General features: G+C 35.4%; 2 protein-coding genes across 3 annotated transcripts in view; one reads left to right on the top strand and one right to left on the bottom strand.

The window, feature by feature from the left end:
- Window positions 1-115: 115 nt before the first annotated feature.
- On the bottom strand, window positions 116-6,725 carry LOC138325264 (RWD domain-containing protein 3-like). 2 transcript variants are annotated; one of them, XM_069270803.1, is made up of 5 exons: window positions 6,613-6,725; window positions 4,560-4,670; window positions 3,387-3,880; window positions 767-882; window positions 116-581 (listed from the first exon to the last, which is right to left on the bottom strand). In XM_069270803.1, exons 2-5 carry the CDS (start codon window positions 4,648-4,650, stop codon window positions 458-460), a joined length of 825 nt encoding a protein of 274 aa, XP_069126904.1. In that variant the 5' UTR covers window positions 4,651-4,670; window positions 6,613-6,725; the 3' UTR covers window positions 116-457. The 2 variants fall into 2 exon arrangements, with proteins under 2 accessions (XP_069126904.1, XP_069126905.1); XM_069270804.1 differs by lacking the exon at window positions 6,613-6,725 and adding an exon at window positions 6,461-6,583.
- A 42-nt stretch (window positions 6,726-6,767) lies between these two features.
- LOC138326389 (claspin-like) overlaps window positions 6,768-21,965 on the top strand; it is a 40,921-nt gene continuing 25,723 nt past the window's right edge. The window contains exons 1-12 of the mRNA XM_069272499.1: window positions 6,768-6,957; window positions 7,371-7,469; window positions 7,913-8,191; window positions 8,477-8,587; window positions 8,869-9,063; window positions 10,213-10,431; window positions 10,718-10,866; window positions 11,178-11,232; window positions 11,588-11,705; window positions 11,930-12,014; window positions 12,464-12,651; window positions 21,678-21,754. Coding sequence (XP_069128600.1) covers window positions 6,930-6,957; window positions 7,371-7,469; window positions 7,913-8,191; window positions 8,477-8,587; window positions 8,869-9,063; window positions 10,213-10,431; window positions 10,718-10,866; window positions 11,178-11,232; window positions 11,588-11,705; window positions 11,930-12,014; window positions 12,464-12,651; window positions 21,678-21,754 — 1,603 coding nt within the window. The 5' untranslated portion in view covers window positions 6,768-6,929. The remainder of the gene's footprint in view (window positions 6,958-7,370; window positions 7,470-7,912; window positions 8,192-8,476; window positions 8,588-8,868; window positions 9,064-10,212; window positions 10,432-10,717; window positions 10,867-11,177; window positions 11,233-11,587; window positions 11,706-11,929; window positions 12,015-12,463; window positions 12,652-21,677; window positions 21,755-21,965) is intronic.

Below are 21,965 nucleotides of genomic sequence, written 5' to 3'. Positions count from 1 at the left end.
TCTGTGTGTGTTGTATTCCAATCTGGTATTAAAAGTAGGGCTTTAAACTTATCCACCAACTTGAAGTTGTAATTTAAAGATTCACTTTTTCTGTCTTTAGCAGTCAAACCAGTAGTCTTATTCATGTATTAAATAATACATTGTGTTTACTCTCCAAAAGGAATTCTAGCAAATCAGAAAACAAAAAGTGAATGCCAGGCAGTAGAAAAACAGGTGAAACACCAGTCTAACTAAATAATCTTGACTTCCGTGTTCCGTTGACCTTCCAAGAAGTTCCATATAAGGCCAGTAACGGCACATAAGTGTCTTCAAGTGAATAATATTACAAGCTGTCAACATTGCATAAACATTTTGCTTTATAGTGATATTGAAAAACATAGACGGTCTTTTAAAAATTTATTGATATAATTACTTTTAAGAATTGTTAATATTAAAATTGACCAATGTCCAGTAATGTTTAAGTGTGGAAGCCTTGAAGGCCTTGTACAAAGTTGTGGAACAGGTCCTCGTGTCCAGTTTCAGTAAACACATTTTGTAGTTCTCTCGGTGTTTCACAGTCCTTCACCTCAAATTCTGTAAATCTGTACAAATGGAAAAGGGAATTTATTATAATGAGAAATTATGCATGTTTTTTTCACTCATTGATAATCAATCTGATGTCATTCTATATTTTGGATATAAGAATCTGGAACCGTTTTACTCCAGTCCTCAACTGTAAGATTTGTGTAAATATCTTTTGATATATATATATATAGGGGTATGGTACCTTTTACTGGCCGCACTACTTTTCTGTTCACATAGAACCCTCATCATTTTCTCCTTACAGCTTCGTCCACGAGAGTCTACATCCACACAGACGCTCTTCTGTCGTATAATATAGTCCTGGTATAAGATAAAATCTCGTTAGTTCCTGCATTTAGTCAAAATTGTCTTCGTAATCTTAATACCGGTACATGTAGTAATGACTTTCTGTACATATAGGATCTTAAATGAGTGTGTATTTCCTATGAGATTTTATGAAACAATTCAGAAATTTCTATTTTTGGCTTGACTAGATGAGTTTCATAAAATCTCATATAAAATTAACATGAATTTAAGATACTTTTTATCAAATAACTGCAACAACCTACATTTTAAGGAATCTCAATGTCAAAATGTGTTGCAGCAAATTGCCTCTAATTCCCACGACTTCCTTTCCATGATGTCACATTGGCTTTCTAGCCAATACAAAGCACTCAAGGTTATATTACACTAGTGATGTATGCAAAAATATTACACGAGTAAAATCACTGGATATCAAGCAATTATGTGATAAAATATCACAGTTCCTTCAACCGCAGCAAGATTAAAATCTATGCACTTCTATCTGCCATGAATTCAATAGGCAGAGACACATAGGAAGTAAACCAGTAACTCACTAACTAAAACTGTTTGCGCTTCACCTTTTGACCCTTAAACAATTACATTACCATGTAAACAAGAGATCCCAGAGGGATCTTGGCGCCCACCTATGAACGATCTTTGTCTGACAAAGGAAAGAGGGATCTTTTCTCTGCTTTTCAAGCTTTTACTACATATTACTACACATGAAATTTCAGAAAGATCCTTTGACTGCTTTCTGAGATATATAACGGTAACAAACTTTAATTATCAAAATCCTTGATGGCTACCTGTCGGCCATCTTGTTCACCGATCGGTCCTAAAATGCAATATGCACAACTACACCCCTAGAAGAACCTGCACATACAATTTGAGACAGATCCCTTCAGTACATTCTTAGACATAGCGGAAAAAAACTTCAATTGTCAAAATCCAAGATGGCGTTCTGTCGGCCATCTTGTTCACTGATCGGTACCAAAATTTAATTTGCATAACCAGGGACCTAGGGGAACCTGCACATGAAATTTGAGACAGATCCCTTCAGTACTTTCTAAGAAATAGTGGTAACAAGCTTCAATTATCAAAATCCAAGATGGCGTCCTGTCGGCCATCTTGTTCATCGATGGGTCTGAAAATGCAATATGCACAACTAGACCCCTAGGGGAACCTGCACATGCAATTTGATACAGATCCCTTGAGTACTTTCTGACAAATAGTGGTAACAAGCTTTAACTATCAATTTCCAAGATGGCGGCCTGTCGGCCATCTTGTTAATCAATCGGTCCCAAAATGCAATATGCACAACTAGACCCCTAGGGATATCTGCACATGCAATTTGAGACAGATCCCTTCAGTACTTTCTGAGAAATAGCTGTAACAAAGTTCAATTGTCAAAATCCAAGATGGCGGCCTGTCGGCCATCTTGTTCATCGATCGGTCCCAAAATGCAAAATGCACAACTAGGCCCCTAGGGGAACCTGCACATGCAATCTGAGACAGATCCCTTCAGTACTTTCTGAGAAATAGCGGTAACAAACTTCAATTGTCAAAATCCAAGATGGCTGCCTGTCGGCCATCTTGTTAACCGACTGGTCCCAAAATGCAATATGCACAACTAAGCCCCTAGGGGAACTTACATGTGAAATTTGAGAAAGATCCCTTCAGTACATTCTGAGAAATAGCGGTAACAAACTTTAACTATCAAAATCCAAGATGGCTGCCTGGCGGCCATTTTGTTGACCGATTGGTCCCAAAATACAATATGCACAACTAGGGCCCTAGGGGAACCTGCATATGAAATTTGAGAAACATCCCTTCAGTACTTTCTGAAAAATAGCGGTAACAAGAATTGTTAACGGACGGAAGGACGGACGGACGGACGGACGGACGGACGGAAGGACGGACGGACGGACGGAAGGACGGACGACGGACACCACGGACAAAAAGCGATTTGAATAGCCCACCATCTGTTGATGGTGGGCTTTTTCAGTAAAAAAGTAGATTTTGGAAAAAATCATACATTAACTCATTGAATATACTGAAGGTAAACTTGAGTGAGTACATTTGTATATAACAAGATTAATAGAATCTTACATGGGCCTGTCAGGTGGACAGGGATATCTCAACCTGTGTGAAAGATTTTGCCTGGTCAACCCGAGGCTTACCGAGGGTTGACGGCCAAAATCTTTCACAAGATTAAGATATCTCTGTCCACCTGACAGGCCCATGTAAGAGTCATTTTCTCCCATACTTTAACAAAAAATTATGAAAATGCAGTTACATGTATATTCAAACATTTCCAAAGCACCCCCATCATAGGAACGCCGCAATGCGTCAAAATGAATGATGTCGTTGACAATAGTCGCCGCATGTGATGATGATGTCACGTCATTGTCTAGAGCATGTGAGCTGTTTTTTCTCTACCCTGGTAAAAGACAGAGTTATCTTTTCCCTAGCAACCGCGGGATTATCTGTCAAATATGGGAGAAAAAACCATGATAACTTACCTTGATTTTCGATTGTGGACCTTGCAGTAAGATTAAAATAAGTTTTCCTTGAAACAAAAGTTTCCCTTCAAGTCCAAGCTCTGTGCTCCAATTCTGAATGGTCTTAACATATTTAGTTCGTGCTCGCATATGGTCAAGATGCAAAAGAGCTGTCCATATCTCTGATTGGCTTCCAGTTTGTAAATTTCTTTGTAACATGGCACCTGACTGGTCAGTGAACTCACTGTGGATTTTGTCTATATATTCTTGTGTGAATGATATGAGATCTGCCAACATTGGTTGTCCCTGTAAAGATTGTGCCAGTAGGGAGGCCTCTTGTCTCAGCTTGCTCAGTTGATCTCGGCGAAGGTAAGCACTAACAATAGAGATCTGAGGCACAATGTTGGGATATTCCGAACTTAGATAAAATGTAACACATATTTCTGGGGCTGTGATTCGGTCTCCACTTTCAACTGGGTTAGGCCTAAGCTTTAGGGCCAGTTTATGAAATCCATCTGAAAATGACAGATAATTGTAATTTGTATTGAGCTTAAATATCCAGCAGTTTTTACAATTTCCCCAATTTTCTGATTTATTAACTTAAAAGTAAGAGTGAGTTTATGGCAAATCTATTGATGACATGATGATTGAACAGGTACAATCTAAGTCAGAGAGTCGCATAGACTAGTGCAACACTTTTTAGAATTAAACCAGACTCACTTGATTGTGACTTTCTTCATACACTTTTCCAAAATTAAATTTTTGAAATAAAATTTAAAAATTAAAATAAAATTAAAATTATTACAGGTTGAGGTTAATGTAATAGATGTACCTATACAATACAAGGTTATCAATATCCCAAAAAGACTAGTGTAAAGTATGATTTACCATCAATTAATACCATTTTCAGGTAATTGTGATGTCATATTTTGATGTGAATTTGGTGACATCATGGAATTATACTTTACCACATCATTTTGTGATCTTGAAATTCTGTATTGAAACTCAAGTTCTACAGGTAAATTGAATCATGAATTTTCAATGGGCAGAAATTGATTTTTCCTTCAGGTTTTACAGGAAGCGTAACTCATTCACCCTTGAAATTTCACAATGGACTGGTCTAGTCTTTGATTAGAAGAGCCTAAGTGTGTCTTCAGGGGTGAATGATTAATATTAAATATGAGCTTAACTAACCAGACAAGTCCACTTCACATTCACCAGGAAGACAGTAAACGGACTGCAGAACCTCCAGCTCCTCACGCAGCATCTCAGTCTGGCTACTCATGTTTCTGCTGTCTACAGGAGCTGGAAAACACAACAAAGTTACATGGATGTTTGTTTGATTGATTAACATCCTATCAACAGCCATGGTCATGTAAAGACAGCCTCCATTGCAAGCAGTGTGTTGAGTGTGTGAAGTGTGAGGTGCATGTTTTGGTAGCTACTGTTGTAGAAGAAAAGATATCACCTTCTGACTGACTTTTCCAGAAGGTGATATCTTTTCCGCTACAACAGTAGCTTATGTTTTGGGAGATTGCAGTATATTTGTGTTTTATCTTCTCGTATAGTGGAACTCTTGCCCTTTTTATTGTGCTATATCACTGAAGCATGCCGTCGAAGACACCAAGCAACACACCCCACCCGGTCACATTATACTGACACAAGCGAACCAGTTGTCCTGTATACTGAACGCTAAGCAGGAGCAGAAACTACCGCTTTTATAGACTTTGGTGTGTGTAGGCCAGGGGACAGAACCCAGAGCCTACCTCACACGGGCAAGCACTCAACAGAAGGCCAAAAGTGAGGAGGTGTCAAGGGAGACATTTAAGGAAGAACAAAGATAGTTAGGAAGAAGAGAAAAGATAAGATCCTAAATTTAGTTGCCAAAGTCACCTAAAGTTAAGACACTGTATTATAAGCCACAAAATCTAATAATCATTTACTCCACTTATATCATTTTTTTCATATTTGCTACTCATAAATTTGCTTTCTAATATCAGCTACACATCTATGCAATAATTTTTTTATTTCGTTTCATTAGTTTAGCGTACTATTGACAGCCAGGGTCATGTAAGGACGTGCTAGGTTTTATGGTGGAGGAAAACCGTAGTACCCAGAGAAAAACTACCGAGCAGAAGTCAGTACCTCGCAACTGCCCCACATGGGATTCAAACTCGTGACCCAGAGGTGGAGGGCTTGGGGTAATATATTTGTGAATTTGTTATTTCTTTATGATATCAATTAATATTCCTAACAACAGGAGGAAAAGGGCAGCAAATTATATACTGTTTGCTTATTAGCTCACCACTTGGGCAAAATTGTTGGTGAGCTTACATGTTTGTGATTGTGCAGCATCTGACGTCCAACTGTTGTTTGTGATACCAGCAGACCAGCACAGATTCAGACATTCTGTTCTAATTCACATTCTTTCAGACAAATCTCTTCTTTAAAAGAACACTACAAATATTCATTCTTCCCACAAACAATAACACAATGGAATCTCCTCGCTGTAGCAGCAACACAATGCACCATACTCCAAGACTTCAAGGCACTGTGCCACATATTCCATACATAGTTCATGCATTAGTTTTGCACACATCTTTTATCTTATAATTCCCTTCACACCCCTGCACCCCTACAGATCACCACGATCTAATTGTCATAATTGACGGTGTTGTGTAGAAGAAGGAGGAGGAGGGCCTTGTCTTGTCATAAAGTGATGAGCGATTTCTCACCAAATTTGGTCATAAATGTCCTAAACGGACAGGAAAACATATTTAGCATAAATTGTGAATGACCATTCTGGGGAAGGAGGGCAGAACCAATTAGGGAAATAGTAGCAATCCTTACAAGAACGCATTTTCACCAAACTTTGTCAGAAACACTCTTGAGAAAAGGGGAATATATTTTACATAAATACACACTCATTTGATCATTTTAATCTTATTTGTATTTCTTTTCATGATATATTCTTTCTAGGCTTGCTAACTAATGATGCTTGCAGAGACCTTAATCGTTGTAAGTCGTGTTAAAACTGGGAACAAGTGCTACAACGTAAAAGATTTTACGATTTAACAGGCCTACTGAAACCTTACCCAAAACTCCTGTCAAGTCCCTGTGTCAAGATCATAATAGATTGATATAGTACACAGTATTGCAGTCGTGTTTACAGTGCACATGCCACATTTACATTTATCTTTTTTCGTTGATTCACTTTTTTTATCTTGTATATGAAACAACATATTACCATATCACGGTCTAGTACAGACTCTGAAGTCCCCCATTAGTCAGCAGTGTCTTGCAAGTTTTGGGTCGAAAATTCTTCGTATACTCTCTGGCTTTTTCTTTATTTGCAATGCTAAAAAGAATGACACCCGAAGGGAAAATATCGCGAGAATAGAGGAGATTTGGATAGTTTACGCAGCCATATTGAACTCGTATAGACGAGTCTTCAAAGCTCTTTGTTTATGTATATTCAATTTAATATATTTCAGGAGCCTTAGGACTGGCGTGCATGTTGCCGTCGGTTGCATTGTTTACCTTTTAGGCCAAGGGAAGCAAACAATGGAGGTCGACATGGCAGATACCAAAGGTAAACCACTTATTTTACGTTGCATGATCCGCGTGTTTCAAAATATAGGATCAGTGAGGAAATCCGGGTGATTATGCATTCTCGTTTTGATGGAAATGCCCGTTATATCCTGGTAGCATTATTTTCATGATATCGTTTCTTTTGCATAACGTTGTAAAATGTTCATGTTCAGCTGGTTATAAATTCAATTATTGGCCCGAGATCGTAAGAAATTAGATTAAATTAAATTTTAATTGCGGGGCCTATTTGATCACGAGTGTAAAAAATTCAATTTCTCAAGACATTTGGCACAGAAAAAAGTGCAAACATATCATAGCTATATCAACATGTACTAACACTTACACCAATAAACATTAAACAATGTTTTATGTTCTGAAACATTTTGATTGTATAAAAAAATTATTTATTTCCAGGTGGCGAGGCTGTAGAAGTCAACGTTTTAGATGACATCCTTGATGGCCATGTTGATGATGAACTCACTGCCGAAATAGGAGAACAAGACAAAACTCCTGGTAATTTCAAACTAATATGGACCCCAGAGCCTTACTCAATTTACTCTTCTACTTTCAGAATATAACTTCCGTTCACTCGATTGTAGCTCTCCTGCTTCTGGAAGCTCTTTCATCTATAGGCTGGAAGGTCTTCAGAGAGGACTTCTCTTCTTAGAAGAGGGAAAATCGAGTTGAGATCAGGCATAATTTTGAATGCCATCCTCGAGCTCCCCCTCCAAATTTTTGACATACCAGTAACAATAATTTTGTAATTTTCTTATGTTTATTAAAAACCAATAATGTCTTGAAAGCTAGCTCTTTCTCTGTATTTCCCATATATTGTTCACTTTTGTACAGAAAAGATATCACCTAAAAGTCATTCAGAAGATGATATCTTTTCCGCTACAACAGTAGCTACCTTTCATTCTAGAATTATTTTCTAATTGTTTTTCTTCGTATTGCAGCAAAGAAACCTGTGAAAACTAAGCCCAAGCCAGCATCAGCAAAAGGGAAAGCGGTGAAGCCAAAAGCAAAAGTGGCTCGTCCTGTAAAAAAAGAAACTGCACAAAAAGTTTCTAATGTCAAAAAGGAAGACCACAATGCTGCAACGACCTCTGAACAACAAAACACAGACAACTCTGTGGTTGTCAGTGAAAGCAAGGAACCAAAGCCAGCAGGAAAAGCATCTTCACAGAAAACAGTTTCGACAAAGAGCAAAGAAGGTGGTGCTGAGAGCAATAAAGGTAGTAGTTTTAAACACATTTCTGGAAGGTTTGTGTGGATAACAATGTCAGTCTTTCTTAAGAATTACTTGTTAGCCAGTGCTTGGTTTACTGTAGAATTTCAATTACATCTATATCAATAATTTGCATTATTGATAAAATCACAGTGATTAAATGTTAAATACAGCTGGAGGCAAGTGACTTGAATTATGCTTAAGAGTGATTTATAGAAGTATGAATCATAATAAAACACACTATAAATTTATATCCATGTGTGGTTTGACACTTCACATTCCTTTCATACAGAATCAAAAGAAAAACCTGTGAAAGTGGTGAAGAAAGCTGTCAAACGACCAGCAAAGACTAAAACCGTAGTCAAAGTAGAAAAAGTCAAGATTCCCGAGGAACCTATGCCAGGTATAACGCATAGCTTATGAAATATAAAAGTTAACCCCTTACTTCTCCCGTCACCACCAATGTACTCCTGGCAATTCCCTTCCCAATATACCATTGTTATTTGGAAAAGTCTGCAAAAACGCAAAAAAGAGTTATTATTATACATTCTATATCCTCATCCGATTTTAAATGAAAATCAGTTGGTTGATGCTGCTTGATTATGATTGATCAAATTCCATCCGATTCCCATCAATACCTTGTAGCTCTTTTGAGGTTCTTCATTGTTGATATTTATCTGTCAGACCCTGTACCTATGGAAGAAAGCATGGAGAATCTGGCTGATGAGTCTGATGACAAACTGGACTTGTTGATGGAGGAGAGTGAGACAAGACCAGTGGAACAGCAGGTGGAGCACGTAGATACCCAAGACTATGACACAAGAAGTGAGGCAGGAAGTAGCGCTGGCGATGTTACTTCATTCTCCGATTCTGGCTCAGGTATTGCTGACATTACTAATGGTGAAATTAATTTTGAAATGCAAGGCTATTCTTTTGATGATATTCTTATGTCTTACAGTTACTCTATCTACATTATTAGCTTTCCTGGTGTGTTTATTTTAAGTCTTTGTTTTGTTTAGACCAAAAAAAATTAATTGTTAGTTTCTCAGGCCACTTTTTTAAAAAGTCAGTGCGGGCGGCAAGAATATTTTTTATTTTTTTATTTTTCTGAAAACAAATGCAGCAGATAACATTTTATTTTTTTCTCACTTGAAGGACATGAAAATCAATGAAAACACGTGTGGAAAATATAAATTCTTACTTAGTCTTTAAGAACAGCTTTTAAATATCTCAATCGTCACTATATCCAAAGAAAACCAGTTGAAAACACATAATCCTGGGAGGAAACATTCCGTTTTGAGCAAATGCTGACATCGGCAGCCATTTTTTACCGGAAATGAAAGGTGCATACTAAAATTGGAGCCAATTTCCGGGTGCGTTTTCGAATGGAAATTTCGGACAAGTTCAAATGGAAATTTGGGGTGCGTTCGATGCGGCGGTCTCGATTTTAATTTTTAAGTTATGGCGCATAAAAAAACGTTGTTGCGGTGGGTAAATGTCGATTCAGCGGGGCCTGAGAAACTAAGAATTAATTTTTTTTGGCCTTAATGTTTATAGAATACTTTAATAATGGCCAGGTTTGTATTCAAATGAAAATTTAAAACCTAGAAGTTAGTTTTATTTCTCTTTTTAGCACACTATCATCAGATTTCAAATAACCTTTCGTCGATGGCCCGTCCGTCTGTTAACAATTCTTGTTAGCTCTATTCCTCATACAGTACTGAAGGGATCTCTCTGAAATTTCATATGTACATTCCCCTACAGCCCTAGTTGTACTTATTGCATTTTGGGACCTATCAGTCAATGGGCACACAGGTAGCCATCTTGGATTTTGATAGTTGAAGTTTAAAAAGCAGAGAACAAATTCCTCCCTCCATTGTCAGGCATAGATCATTCTTGGTGCCAAGATCCCTCTTGGATCTCTTGTTATTGGAGTCATTACTGTTAAACAAGTGTAATGTTATGACTGGTATTGTTGATAAGTTATGTGTTACATTGTGCTAACTGCTTGAGTTGTCCTACTATCAGATGCAGAGATGAGGAGTGATGATGAAGAAGGACCGAGCACAAGGAAGAAAAAGAAGAGAGGAATTTCACCCATTGAGTGGGATCGGAAAAGTGGCTACAAGGGTGAGGGAACAGAGCAAGGGGAAGAGGAAAAAGATTCTGAGGAAGAAGAGGAGGAAAACAAGAGTGGGGATGAAAATGATAACAAGAGTGACAAATCTGATGACTCATCACAGAGACGTAAGATCTTCAATACGCATATATATAATGTTTGATGGAAATGATGCTATTTTAAGCAGATATAACTTTAAAATGTTAAAAATAAAACCGCTGCTGAAGTGCTACAAAGGACAGTTTCAATAGTTTGAGGTGTATGAAATATTATTGAGCTATCCTAAGATTTGTCCTTGCTGTTAACATAACTGACAGGATACTCTGTCTGAATGATCCAGGATTTATATAGCAATTAACTAAACAAAAAATAGTCTTTTTCCAATGTCATGTTGTTTCTTATATATTTCTGCAGGTATGTACTCAAAGTTGAAATATCTGTTCCGAGGAGCTCGCTACTTCCTAATTAAAAGTAACAACCATGAGAATGTTGCTTTAGCCAAAGCGAAAGGAGTTTGGTCAACACCCCCACAGAATGAGTCAAAGCTAAACCAAGCCTTCAGGGTAACATAACATACACCTGTGTATAGGAATGAGTGATTTGAAATAGATAATATTGAAATGTTGTTAAATACATTTGTAGATCATAGGCAAATAAAATAAGGCCAAAGAAAATAAAAATTAAAGTCTGGATTCTGATCTCAAGACTCCGGTTCCGGCCATTATTTTAGAATCTAATTTTAATTATTATGTTTTAAACCTTAACTCTACCTAGAAGTTGAACTTGAACATATTGAAGAAAATTGAGATTTTTTGTTTTTAATTCAATAAGAAGAAACTATTAACATGTAACATTATTTTTTACCTAATTTCAGAGCTGTGATAATGTAATCCTGATCTTTTCCGTCAAAGAAAGTGGAAAATTTCAAGGTAATACATGCAATCTGCAATTCAAATTCATTTTGAATATATTAAAGTGACAAAATGGACTGATCTCTAACCATGAAGAAAGTTCTAGAAACGTTATCTTTAATAAAATATGAAGTAAGTCATGTGGTCATGTTATGTTTGTGCATATAGTCAACTTAGCAGTGGCTTATCATAGACAATACTGAAGAACCTAGAACATTTCAAAAATAGCAGACATCTACCATTGCACATCTTTATTTTGAATAGTTCAAATCTGTATATAAGATAAGTGAACTGGGTGTTTTTCAACATTTGTACTGAAATGAATTCTGACAGATAAGATTGTAAGATTTTATATATTGAATTTGTTGTATAGGATTTGCTCGCATTGTGGAGGAATCCACAAAAGACCACCCACCTATTCGTTGGGTTTTGCCTCCTGGGCTGAGTGCAAGAGCTTTGAGTGGAGTCTTCAAGCTGGACTGGATCAACAGGTAAAGTTCTTTTTAAATTTTATTACTGATTAGATGAATAATTATGAAAATATGAGATGTCTTTAAAATATTTATTATACATTTAGATGGTAATCAAATCTAAAACTGAACTGCTAGTTAAATATTTTTTAATTTTAAGGACTTTTTGATTTGATGTTAGTGCATGGTTATTAGTTTTGTATGAATTGGTTTAGGTAATAAGTATGTTTTTTCATGTCCCATAGACGAGAGTTATCCTTCACCAAAACCAGTCATCTTCATAATTCATGGAACGACAACAAACCCGTCAAAATTGGTCGTGATGGACAGGTATTGTAGATTTTTGTTTGCCTATTCTTTACAAAACCTCATTTAACAGTATTTCTTTTACCAAAAGTCATCTGTTGTTCATATGTCTTTACCCCTTTAACTGTGAAAGATACTATATTGTGTCTCAAATATATCCATATGACAATTCAATTATATGAAATCGTCTGAACAGTTATGATTTGTTCTGGTTTAGATTAAAATGGAAAGTTCATAAATTGAACAGAGTAACAATCAATATGTGATCAAATTAGAGATACTTCTGAGTCCTACATACCCTATTAAAACTTTATGCTCCACATTATTTAAAGGTATGTATATCTTTACACTAGAAGTCATGCTTTACAGGAAAAACTTGGTATGTGATATTGACACAAAGTTTTACAGTCAATAAGTATTATTCAATAGCAGAAGAACATATATTGAATACATTGAATATTAATTTCTTGCAGGAGATTGAAGCTCGCTGTGGAGAAACTGTGTGTAAGATGTTTCCATCCGACAATAATGTGGATCTGAGTGCAATAGTTCGCAAAGCTAAGAAATCGCGACATGGATCTCGTTCGCGTGTGATTGATCATCGCCGGAGGGAACCTTTCCGAGGAGGATCATCTGGCGGAAGGAGAGGGGACTTTAATAGGTTAAGTTTCTTCCGGTTTGGACACTTGTTTTCTCATGACTACAGAGGTGTGACATAAAACTCTGTGGGGATCTGGGTATTGAAGCAGTAGTCACTCATGGCTACTTAATATGAAAAGGCGACTCCCGCTAGTCAAACGGTTTCAAAATCGATGATACATTAGAAAATATAAACACCCTCAGGTGTGATACCAGTTTTATGGTAGGTGTAGTATGTGATGGTAAGTATATGGTGATACGTATCATTGACGGGATATATTTACTCCCATTTTTGAAGATTATTTCAGGTAAAAGTATCTAAATTTTATGGGAATTGCCAAACCTGGACATTACCCTTCTACTGTGAAGATTCCATTAATGCTGATTCAAAGGACTTTTTTCATTTTCATTTTCTCTACAAAAAAATGGGAATGGAATTCTTAAGTAAAATTGGACTAATATTAAGCTTAAACCAGACCAGATTATCAAATGGACTTAAAATTAAGTTAAGTGGAGCAGAATTTTCTGTTCTGGTCAGTACCAACAAGTAAGAAGTGGACTGATGTAGCAGGTCAACCTTATATCAACACCTTCATTATTGTTGTCTTTGTGAAAGCAATGGAATCTTTGTGTTAAAATGGACTAATTTGATCACCTTCCAAGGACTATCTTGAAATCTTGATTCTTGCATTCGACTTGATGCCGTAAAAGCATGCTGGTCTGTTTTTAGTCAAAATTTTTATAAAAACGAAGGATCCTGCTTCTGCATCCATGAAATATCTAACATGTTAGGTATCCCCTCACCACATATACCATTGGTCAGAGTTTAGTGTTCAATGTGAACTGTTTTGTGACTAATGGTGGGGAGGATACTAACATCCAACAGTGTCCGAGTGAATGAACTTTTCCACACCTACTGTACTATAGTGGGACTTTCATTCTCTCCTGTCAGAGACCTATAGTTATATTGATGTTTGTATGTGTGGAACCCTGTTTATTGGGACTTAATACACCCCCCGTGGCCAACTTTCATAAGCCTATGTTAAAACGAACAATATTTGTGTGACTTAGACGTTGCGGATTGTAACCGGCGTAGACCAACAATTGACGGTATGTCATGCATCATTTCAACAGAAATTGTGACAATATTTGGTTGTCACTTATGTAAACATAAATACTAAAATAATTTGAGTGAAAATAACAGAAACAAGAGTTTCTAAAACATTTTTGTAATACAATTACAAGTTCAAATGATTCACGAAAATGTATACTGTTATATTATAAAAAATAACAACTAAAATTCATGATAGATTACATCAACTACATATAATTTTTGTAGAATATCAACACAAATTAATGATTAATTAGATACCAACAAATAATAATTTATAAGGAATAATAATGCAAATTCTTTTTGTGTTATCAAATATTAACATTTTATCTTGTGCAGCTTAATCTTTTTGTTAAGAAGGTAGTTCTGTGATTCCATGTTTTGAAATCAGTTAAAGAGTTTAATGATAAGTGGTGTTCTGTTGAAGGAGTTTTACATATTGTGTTGCAATGTTAAGGTTCATTAATTAGATCAACATTATTTTGACATGTTCTCTTTGGCATGCCATGTGATATCCTTTTGTTTTTACACAGAAAAACTTGGCTTACCAGATACATTAAGTTACATGATATTAGATTGGAATCTATTCATGATGAAAGCGTCATTTACATATGAATACAGCACATGTATATTATTTTATAATACACAATAGCAAAGTAGTACATTCTAATTTAAAGTAAGCAATTTCTTTACATACACTAAAGGGTATACATAGATAAAATAGATAAAAGTGAAATGCTATTTATTTAACAAGGTATAATAATACATTAAACAAGTGTTTTTATAGCCAATTGTTATGCATTAGAATTTATATTATATTTAGTGTTTATATAATTACAAACAAAATGAAAAAACTGGTGTATACGGCTTTAATGGTAAGTAACATCCATAACTTATTGATATAATTCACAGTAACAGTGCACATACCTATATCTCCATATTCTGGTTTACATGAAGAAAAAATAATAATCAATCGATAGTGTGGTTTGTGTTTTAATGACTTTTTTACAGTGACAGTCTAAAAGGATGTCATAATGGATGTGCCTGTTTTTAAAGTCAGTATAAAGAGAACCTCATCATCAGTGGTCATTTTAATTCATAATAACAATTATAATAATTATAATGATAATACTGGACGCAGGCATAATGCCTATACATCCCGACTATTAATAAGTTCAGTATTATCTATCTTATGATTATTACAGTAGCATTCGGGCTGCCCCCAATGCTTATCAAAGCGAGATTCAAATGTTTTTTCATGGCAACTTCTTCAAGATTTCCAATCTCAAACATGCTGTTTAAAAGACATCAAACACAGGGTTATTTATGGGAATGTATAAATAATAACACAGGGTTATTTATGGGAATGTGTAAATGGTGACACAGGGTTATTTATGGGAATGTGTTGACACAAGGTTATTTATGGGAATGTGTAAATGGTGACACAGGGTTATTTATGGGAATGTGTATATAATAACAAAGGGTTATTTATGGGAATGTGTATATAATAAAACAGGGTTATTTATGGGAATGTGTAAACGAGACACCGGGTTTATTTATGGGAATGTGTATATAATGACACAGTGTTATTTATGGGAATATTGAAACAGTGGCAAAGGGTTATTTATGAGAATATGTTAATGGTGACACAGGGTTATTTATGGGAATGTGTAAATAGAGACACAGGGTTAAGTAATTTATGGGAATGTGTATATAGAGACACAGGGTTAAGTAATTTATGGGAATGTGTTAATGGTGAAATTGGGTTATTTATGGGAATGTGTAAATGGTGATACAGGGTTATTTATGGGAATTTGTAAACAGTTACAGGGTAACTTATGGTAAGGGAATATAATGACACAGGGTTTATTTATGGGAATATGTAAACAGTGGCACAGGGTTATTTATGGGAATGTGTAAATTGTGACACAGGCTTAGTTATGAGAATGTGTAAATGGTTACACAGGGTTAGTTATGAGAATGTGTAAATGGTAATACAGGGTTATTTATGGGAATGTGTAAATGGTAATACAGGGTTATTTATGGGAATGTGTAAATGGTGACACAGGCTTAGTTATGAGAATGTGTAAATGGTAATACAGGGTTATTTATGGGAATGTGTAAATGGTAATACAGGGTTATTTTATGGGAATGTGTAAATGGTGATACAGGGTTATTTATGGGAATTCGTAAACAGTTACAGGGTAATTTATGGTAATGGTATATAATGACATAGGGTTATTTATGGGAATATGTAAACAGTAACACGGTTATTTATGGGAATGTGTAAACAGTGACACAGAGTTATGTATGGGAATGTGTTAATGGTTACATAGGGTTATTTATGGAAATGTGTAAATGGTGGCACAAGGTTATTTATGGGGATGTGTAAACAGTATATTGACACAGGGTTATTTATGGAAATTTGAAAATAATGATACAGAGTTATATTTGGAAATGTGTAAATGGTGATACAGGGTTATTTATGGAAATGTGTAAATAGTGACAAAGATTTATTTATGGGAAATGTGTATACAATAACACAGGCTTATTTATGGGAATGTGTAAATGGTGGCACAGGGTTATTTATGGGAAATGTGTAAACAATAACACAGGGTTATTTATGGGAATGTGTAAACAATAACACAGGGTTATTTATGGGAATGTGTAAACAATAACACACAGGGTTATTTATGGGAATGTACTAATGGTGATACAGGGTTATTTATGGGAATGTATATAAATGGTAATACATGGCTATTTATGGGAATGTGTAAATGGTGACACAGGGTTATTTATGGGAATGTGTAAATAATGAAAAAAGGTTATTTGTAGGAATATGTAAATGGTGATACAGGGTTTATTATGGGAATGTGTAAACAGTACTAGTGACACACATTATGTATTTATGGAAATGTGTAAATAGTGATACAGGGTTATTAATGGGAATGTGTAAATGGTGATACAGGGTTATATACAGGAAGATGTAAATAGTGATACAGGGTTATATACAGGAAGGTGTAAATGATGATACAGGGATATATACAGGAAGGTGTAAATGGTGATACAGGGTTATATACCGGAAGGTGTAAATGGTGAAACAGGGTTATATACAGGAGGATGTAAATGGTGATACAGGGTTATATACCGGAAGGTGTAAATGGTGGAACAGGATTATATACAGGAAGGTATAAATGATTATACAGGGTTATATACAGGAAGATGTAAATGATGATACAGGGTTATATACAGGAGGATGTAAATGGTGATACAGGGTTATATTCAGGAAGATTTAAATGATGATACAGGGTTATATACAGGAAGATGTAAATGGTGATACAGGGTTATATACAGAAAGGTATAAATGATGATACAGGGTTATACACAGGAAGATGTAAATGGTGATACAGGGTTATATACAGGAAGATGTAAATAGTGATACAGGGTTATATACAGGAGGATGTAAATGGTGATACAGGGTTATATACAGGAGGATGTAAATGGTAATACAGGGTTATATTCAGGAAGATGTAAATGGTGATACAGGGTTATATACAGGAAGATGTAAATAGTGATACAGGGTTATATACAGGAGGGTGTAAATGGTTATACAGGGTTATATTCAGGAGGATGTAAATGGTGATACAGGGTTATATACAGGAGGATATAAATGGTGATACAGGGTTATATACAGGAAGATGTAAATGGTGATACAGGGTTATATACAGGAAGGTGTAAATGGTGATACAGGGTTATATACAGGAAGGTGTAAATGGTGATACAGGGATATATACAGGAAGATGTAAATGGTGATACAGGGTTATATACAGGAGGATGTAAATGGTGATACAGGGTTATATACAGGAAGGTATAAATGATGATACAGGGTTATATACAGGAAGATGTAAATGGTGATACAGGGTTATATACAGGAAGGTATAAATGATGATACAGGGTTATATACAGGTAGATGTAAATGGTGATACAGGGTTATATACAGGAGGATGTAAATGGTGATACAGGGTTATATACAGGAAGATGTAAATAGTGATACAGGGTTATATACAGGAGGGTGTAAATGGTGATACAGGGTTATATACAGGAAGGTATAAATGATGATACAGGGTTATATACAGGAGGGTGTAAATAGTGATACAGGGTTATATACAGGAGGGTGTAAATGATGATACAGGGTTATATACAGGAGGGTGTAAATGGTGATACAGGGTTATATACAGGAAGGTATAAAATGATGATACAGGGATATATACAGGAGGGTGTAAATAGTGATACAGGGTTATATATAGGATGGTATAAATGATGATACAGGGATATATACAGGAGGGTGTAAATGGTGATACAGGGTTATATACAGGAGGATGTAAATGGTGATACAGGGTTATATACAGGAAGATGTAAATAGTGATACAGGGTTATATACAGGAGGATGTAGATGGTTTCATAGGGTTATATACAGGAGGATGTAGATGGTGATACAGGGTTATATACAGGAGGGTGTAAATGGTGATACAGGGTTATATACAGGAAGGTATAAATGATGATACAGGGATATATACAGGAGGGTGTAAATAGTGATACAGGGTTATATATAGGATGGTATAAATGATGATACAGGGATATATACAGGAGGGTGTAAATGGTGATACAGGGTTATATACAGGAAGGTGTAAATGATGATACAGGGATATATACAGGAAGGTGTAAATGGTGATACAGGGTTATATACCGGAAGGTGTAAATGGTGATACAGGGTTATATACAGGAAGATGTAAATAGTGATACAGGGTTATATACAGGAGGATGTAAATGGTGATACAGGGATATATACAGGAAGGTATAAATGATGATACAGGGTTATATACAGGAGGATGTAAATGGTGATACAGGGTTATATACAGGAAGGTATAAATGATGATACAGGGTTATATACAGGAGGATGTTAATGGTGATACAGGGTTATATATACAGGAAGGTATAAATGATGATACAGGGTTATATACAGGAAGGTATAAATGGTGATACAGGGATATATACAGGTAGATGTAAATGGTGATACAGGGTTATATACAGGAAGATGTAAATGGTGATACAGGGTTATATACAGGAGGGTATAAACAGTGATACAGGGTTATATACAGGAGGATGTTAATGGTGAAACAGGATTATATACAGGAAGGTATAAATGATGATACAGGGTTATATACAGGAAGGTATAAATGATGATACAGGGTTATATACAGGAAGGTGTAAATGGTGATACAGGGTTATATACAGAAAGGTATAAATGATGATACAGGGTTATATACAGGAAGGTGTAAATGATGATACATGGTTATATACAGGAAGGTGTAAATGATGATACATGGTGTGTAAATGATATATATACAAATGGTGATACAGGGTTATATACAAGAGGGTGTAAATTGTGATACAGGGTTATATATAGGATGGTGCAAATGGTGATACAGGGTTTATACAGGAGGATGTAAATGGTGATACAGGGTTATATACAGGGGTATTAACAGTGATAATAAGGTGTAAAGTATACAAATAGACTGATGTGCATTGTATATACAGGGTATTGTGTAAATTAGATACAGGGATATTTTGCATCAGGAAATAGTGATACATGTTTAATAATAATTGATTATTATATCTGTCAGAATATACAGGGTTACAAAAATGTAAAATGATGATATTACAGGGATGTATATACAGGGTTATATCACAAAATTAATGTGTAGTCAAATTTTTTAGATGTGTTTAAAATTTTGTACCCAAGTGCCAAATAAATCCAAATATGACCATATTCGAATATCGCAATTTACGGTAAATGATGCCTAGACTCTATTCAAGGTTTATCAAATTGGATAGGTATAAACTGTGTTCAAGAGTTATCATTTAGGTATGTATAGACTGTAATCAAGGGTTATCATTAGGTATGTGTAGACTGTATTCAAGGGTTCTCATTAGGTAAGACTGTATAGACTGTATTCAAGAGTTATCAAGGGTAACATTAGGTATATAGACTAATCCAAGACTGGTATATGTATACTGTATTCAAGGGTTATCATTAGGAATCGTGATAGGACGTTATTCAATGGTATACTAGGTATATGTAGAACTGTATTCAAGGGTTATCATTAGGTATGTAATAGACTGTATTCAAGGGTTATCATTAGGTATATGTAGACTGTATTCAAGGGTTATCATTAGGTAGGTATAGACTTTATTCAAGGGTACTAGGTATATGTAGACTGTATTCAAGGGTTATTCATTAGGTATGTATAGACTGTGTTTCAAGGGTTATGACTAGGTATGTGTAGACCATATTCAATGGGTTATGAATTTAGGGTATGTTAGACTGTATTCAAGGGTTATCATTAGGATGTATATGACTGTATTCAAGAGTTATCATTAGGTATGTGTAGACTGTATTCAAGGGTTATCATTAGGTATGTATAGTGTATTCAAGGGTTATCATTAGGTATGTATAGACTGTATTCAAGGGTTATCATTAGGTATGTATAGACTGTATTCAAGGGTTATCATTAGGTATGTGTAGACTGTATTCAAGGGTTATCATTAGGTATGTATTAGACTGTATTCAAGGGTTATCATAGGTAGGTTTGTATGACTGTATTCAAGGGTTATCATTAGGTATGTACACAATGAATAGACTTTTAAGTGTTATCATGAGGTATGTGTAAACTGCATTCAAGGGTTATGATTAGGTATGTGTAGACCATATTCAAGGGTTATGATTAGGTATGTGTAGACTGTATTCAAGAGTTATGATTAGGGTATGTGTAGACCATATTCAAGGGTTATCATTAGGTATGTGTGTAGACTGTATTCAAGGGTTATCATGAGGTATGTGTAGACTGAATTCAAGGGTTATCATGAGGTATGTGTAGACTGTATTCAAGGGTTATGATTAGGTATGTTTAGACTGTATTCAAGAGTTATGATTAGGTATGTGTAGACTGTATTCAAGGGTTATCATTAGGTATGTATAGACTGTAGTCAAGGGTTATGATTAGGTATATGTAGACTGTATTCAAGGGTTATCATTAGGTATGTGTACACAATGTAAGACTATTTTAGGACTGTGTATAGACTGTATTCAATTATTATCATTAGTTATGTGTAGACTGTATTATATACACTTACTCAAGGGTTATCAAAGGTTAGGTAGGTGTCATCCTCAATACTACAGGGGTTTTTATCTCTGAGGTTATATCCACCCCTGGACTATCTCCTAGTGATGGAGGTAGATTAGGAGAGGAAAAAACTGTCACAGGCCTGCAGAGACTTCTTCAAAGATTATGGAGAGTGAGCGACGTCAGACTTCAAAGCCACACAGTCAACCTGAGTGTACCGTTATTTGGTTTGTTTGGAAAGTAATTCAAAGGAACAAAATTTAGCTGAAATTACCAGTGCATTATGTTGCCTACAGTTGTACTATGACATAAGTCCATGGGTTGATATAATGTCAGTGATAGTAACTCCTGGAGTATCAAGGATGGTGTACCAGGTAGACTGTGCATTGTCTGATTTAGAAAATGGAATCACAGTTCTTATCCTTAATTAAAACTTAATATAGGAGTTTAGATGAAAGGATATTAAAACGACTGAATAATACAATTTTAGCTTTATAAAATTCAGAACCTAAACCTAACAAAATGAACAGTAAATTAGTGTTTTCTTTCCAGATAAGTCTTTTTTAAAACAAATTGATCCTATTTTTAAAAAATCATATAGATATTTTGTATGATGTATATTCAATTACAAGGGAAAAGATATTTTTTATAAATATATATAGATATGTGTGTGTGTGTGTTTTCTTTTTTGATGTTTATGATTTTGTGATTCCATGATCACTAATCTCGCATTGAAACACCCAAAAATTTCAGGAGACGGCGTTATCGTGATGAGATGTTTGATAGCCCAAGAAGGAAACGCTTTAGAAGTGATATGGACCGAGACAATGGTAAGTTTCCCTTATTATCCCCGCTTTCACTGAAACGGGGGGTTATTAATTGTCTGTCTATCTGTAACGCTTGGTTTCCATGCAATAAACTGCCACAAATCTTGAGCGATTTTTTTATTACTTGGTCACATGGTTCAGTGAGTCAAGGGCTAGGAATTGTTCGCTCAGCACTTTCATCAGACCCTATTTAGCGGCGTTATGGCCCTTTGAT

Source organism: Argopecten irradians, chromosome 6 (genome assembly GCF_041381155.1).
Source record: "Argopecten irradians isolate NY chromosome 6, Ai_NY, whole genome shotgun sequence".
In the NCBI taxonomy this organism is placed as follows: domain Eukaryota; kingdom Metazoa; phylum Mollusca; class Bivalvia; order Pectinida; family Pectinidae; genus Argopecten; species Argopecten irradians.
The sequence above is the reverse complement of the archived record's forward strand: the minus strand, read 5'-3'. Positions and strand labels throughout refer to the sequence as shown.

Excerpts from the sequence above, each read along its gene's own strand:
- LOC138325264 (XM_069270803.1), bottom strand. The coding sequence starts at position 4,650 with ATGAGTAGCCAGACTGAGATGCTGCGTGAGGAGCTGGAGGTTCTGCAG. Across the intron at positions 3,881-4,559 it reads ATGTGAAGTGGACTTGTCTG|ATGGATTTCATAAACTGGCC; the intron begins GTTAGTTAAGCT and ends TGTCATTTTCAG. Across the intron at positions 582-766 it reads AGTAGTGCGGCCAGTAAAAG|ATTTACAGAATTTGAGGTGA; the intron begins GTACCATACCCC and ends CCATTTGTACAG.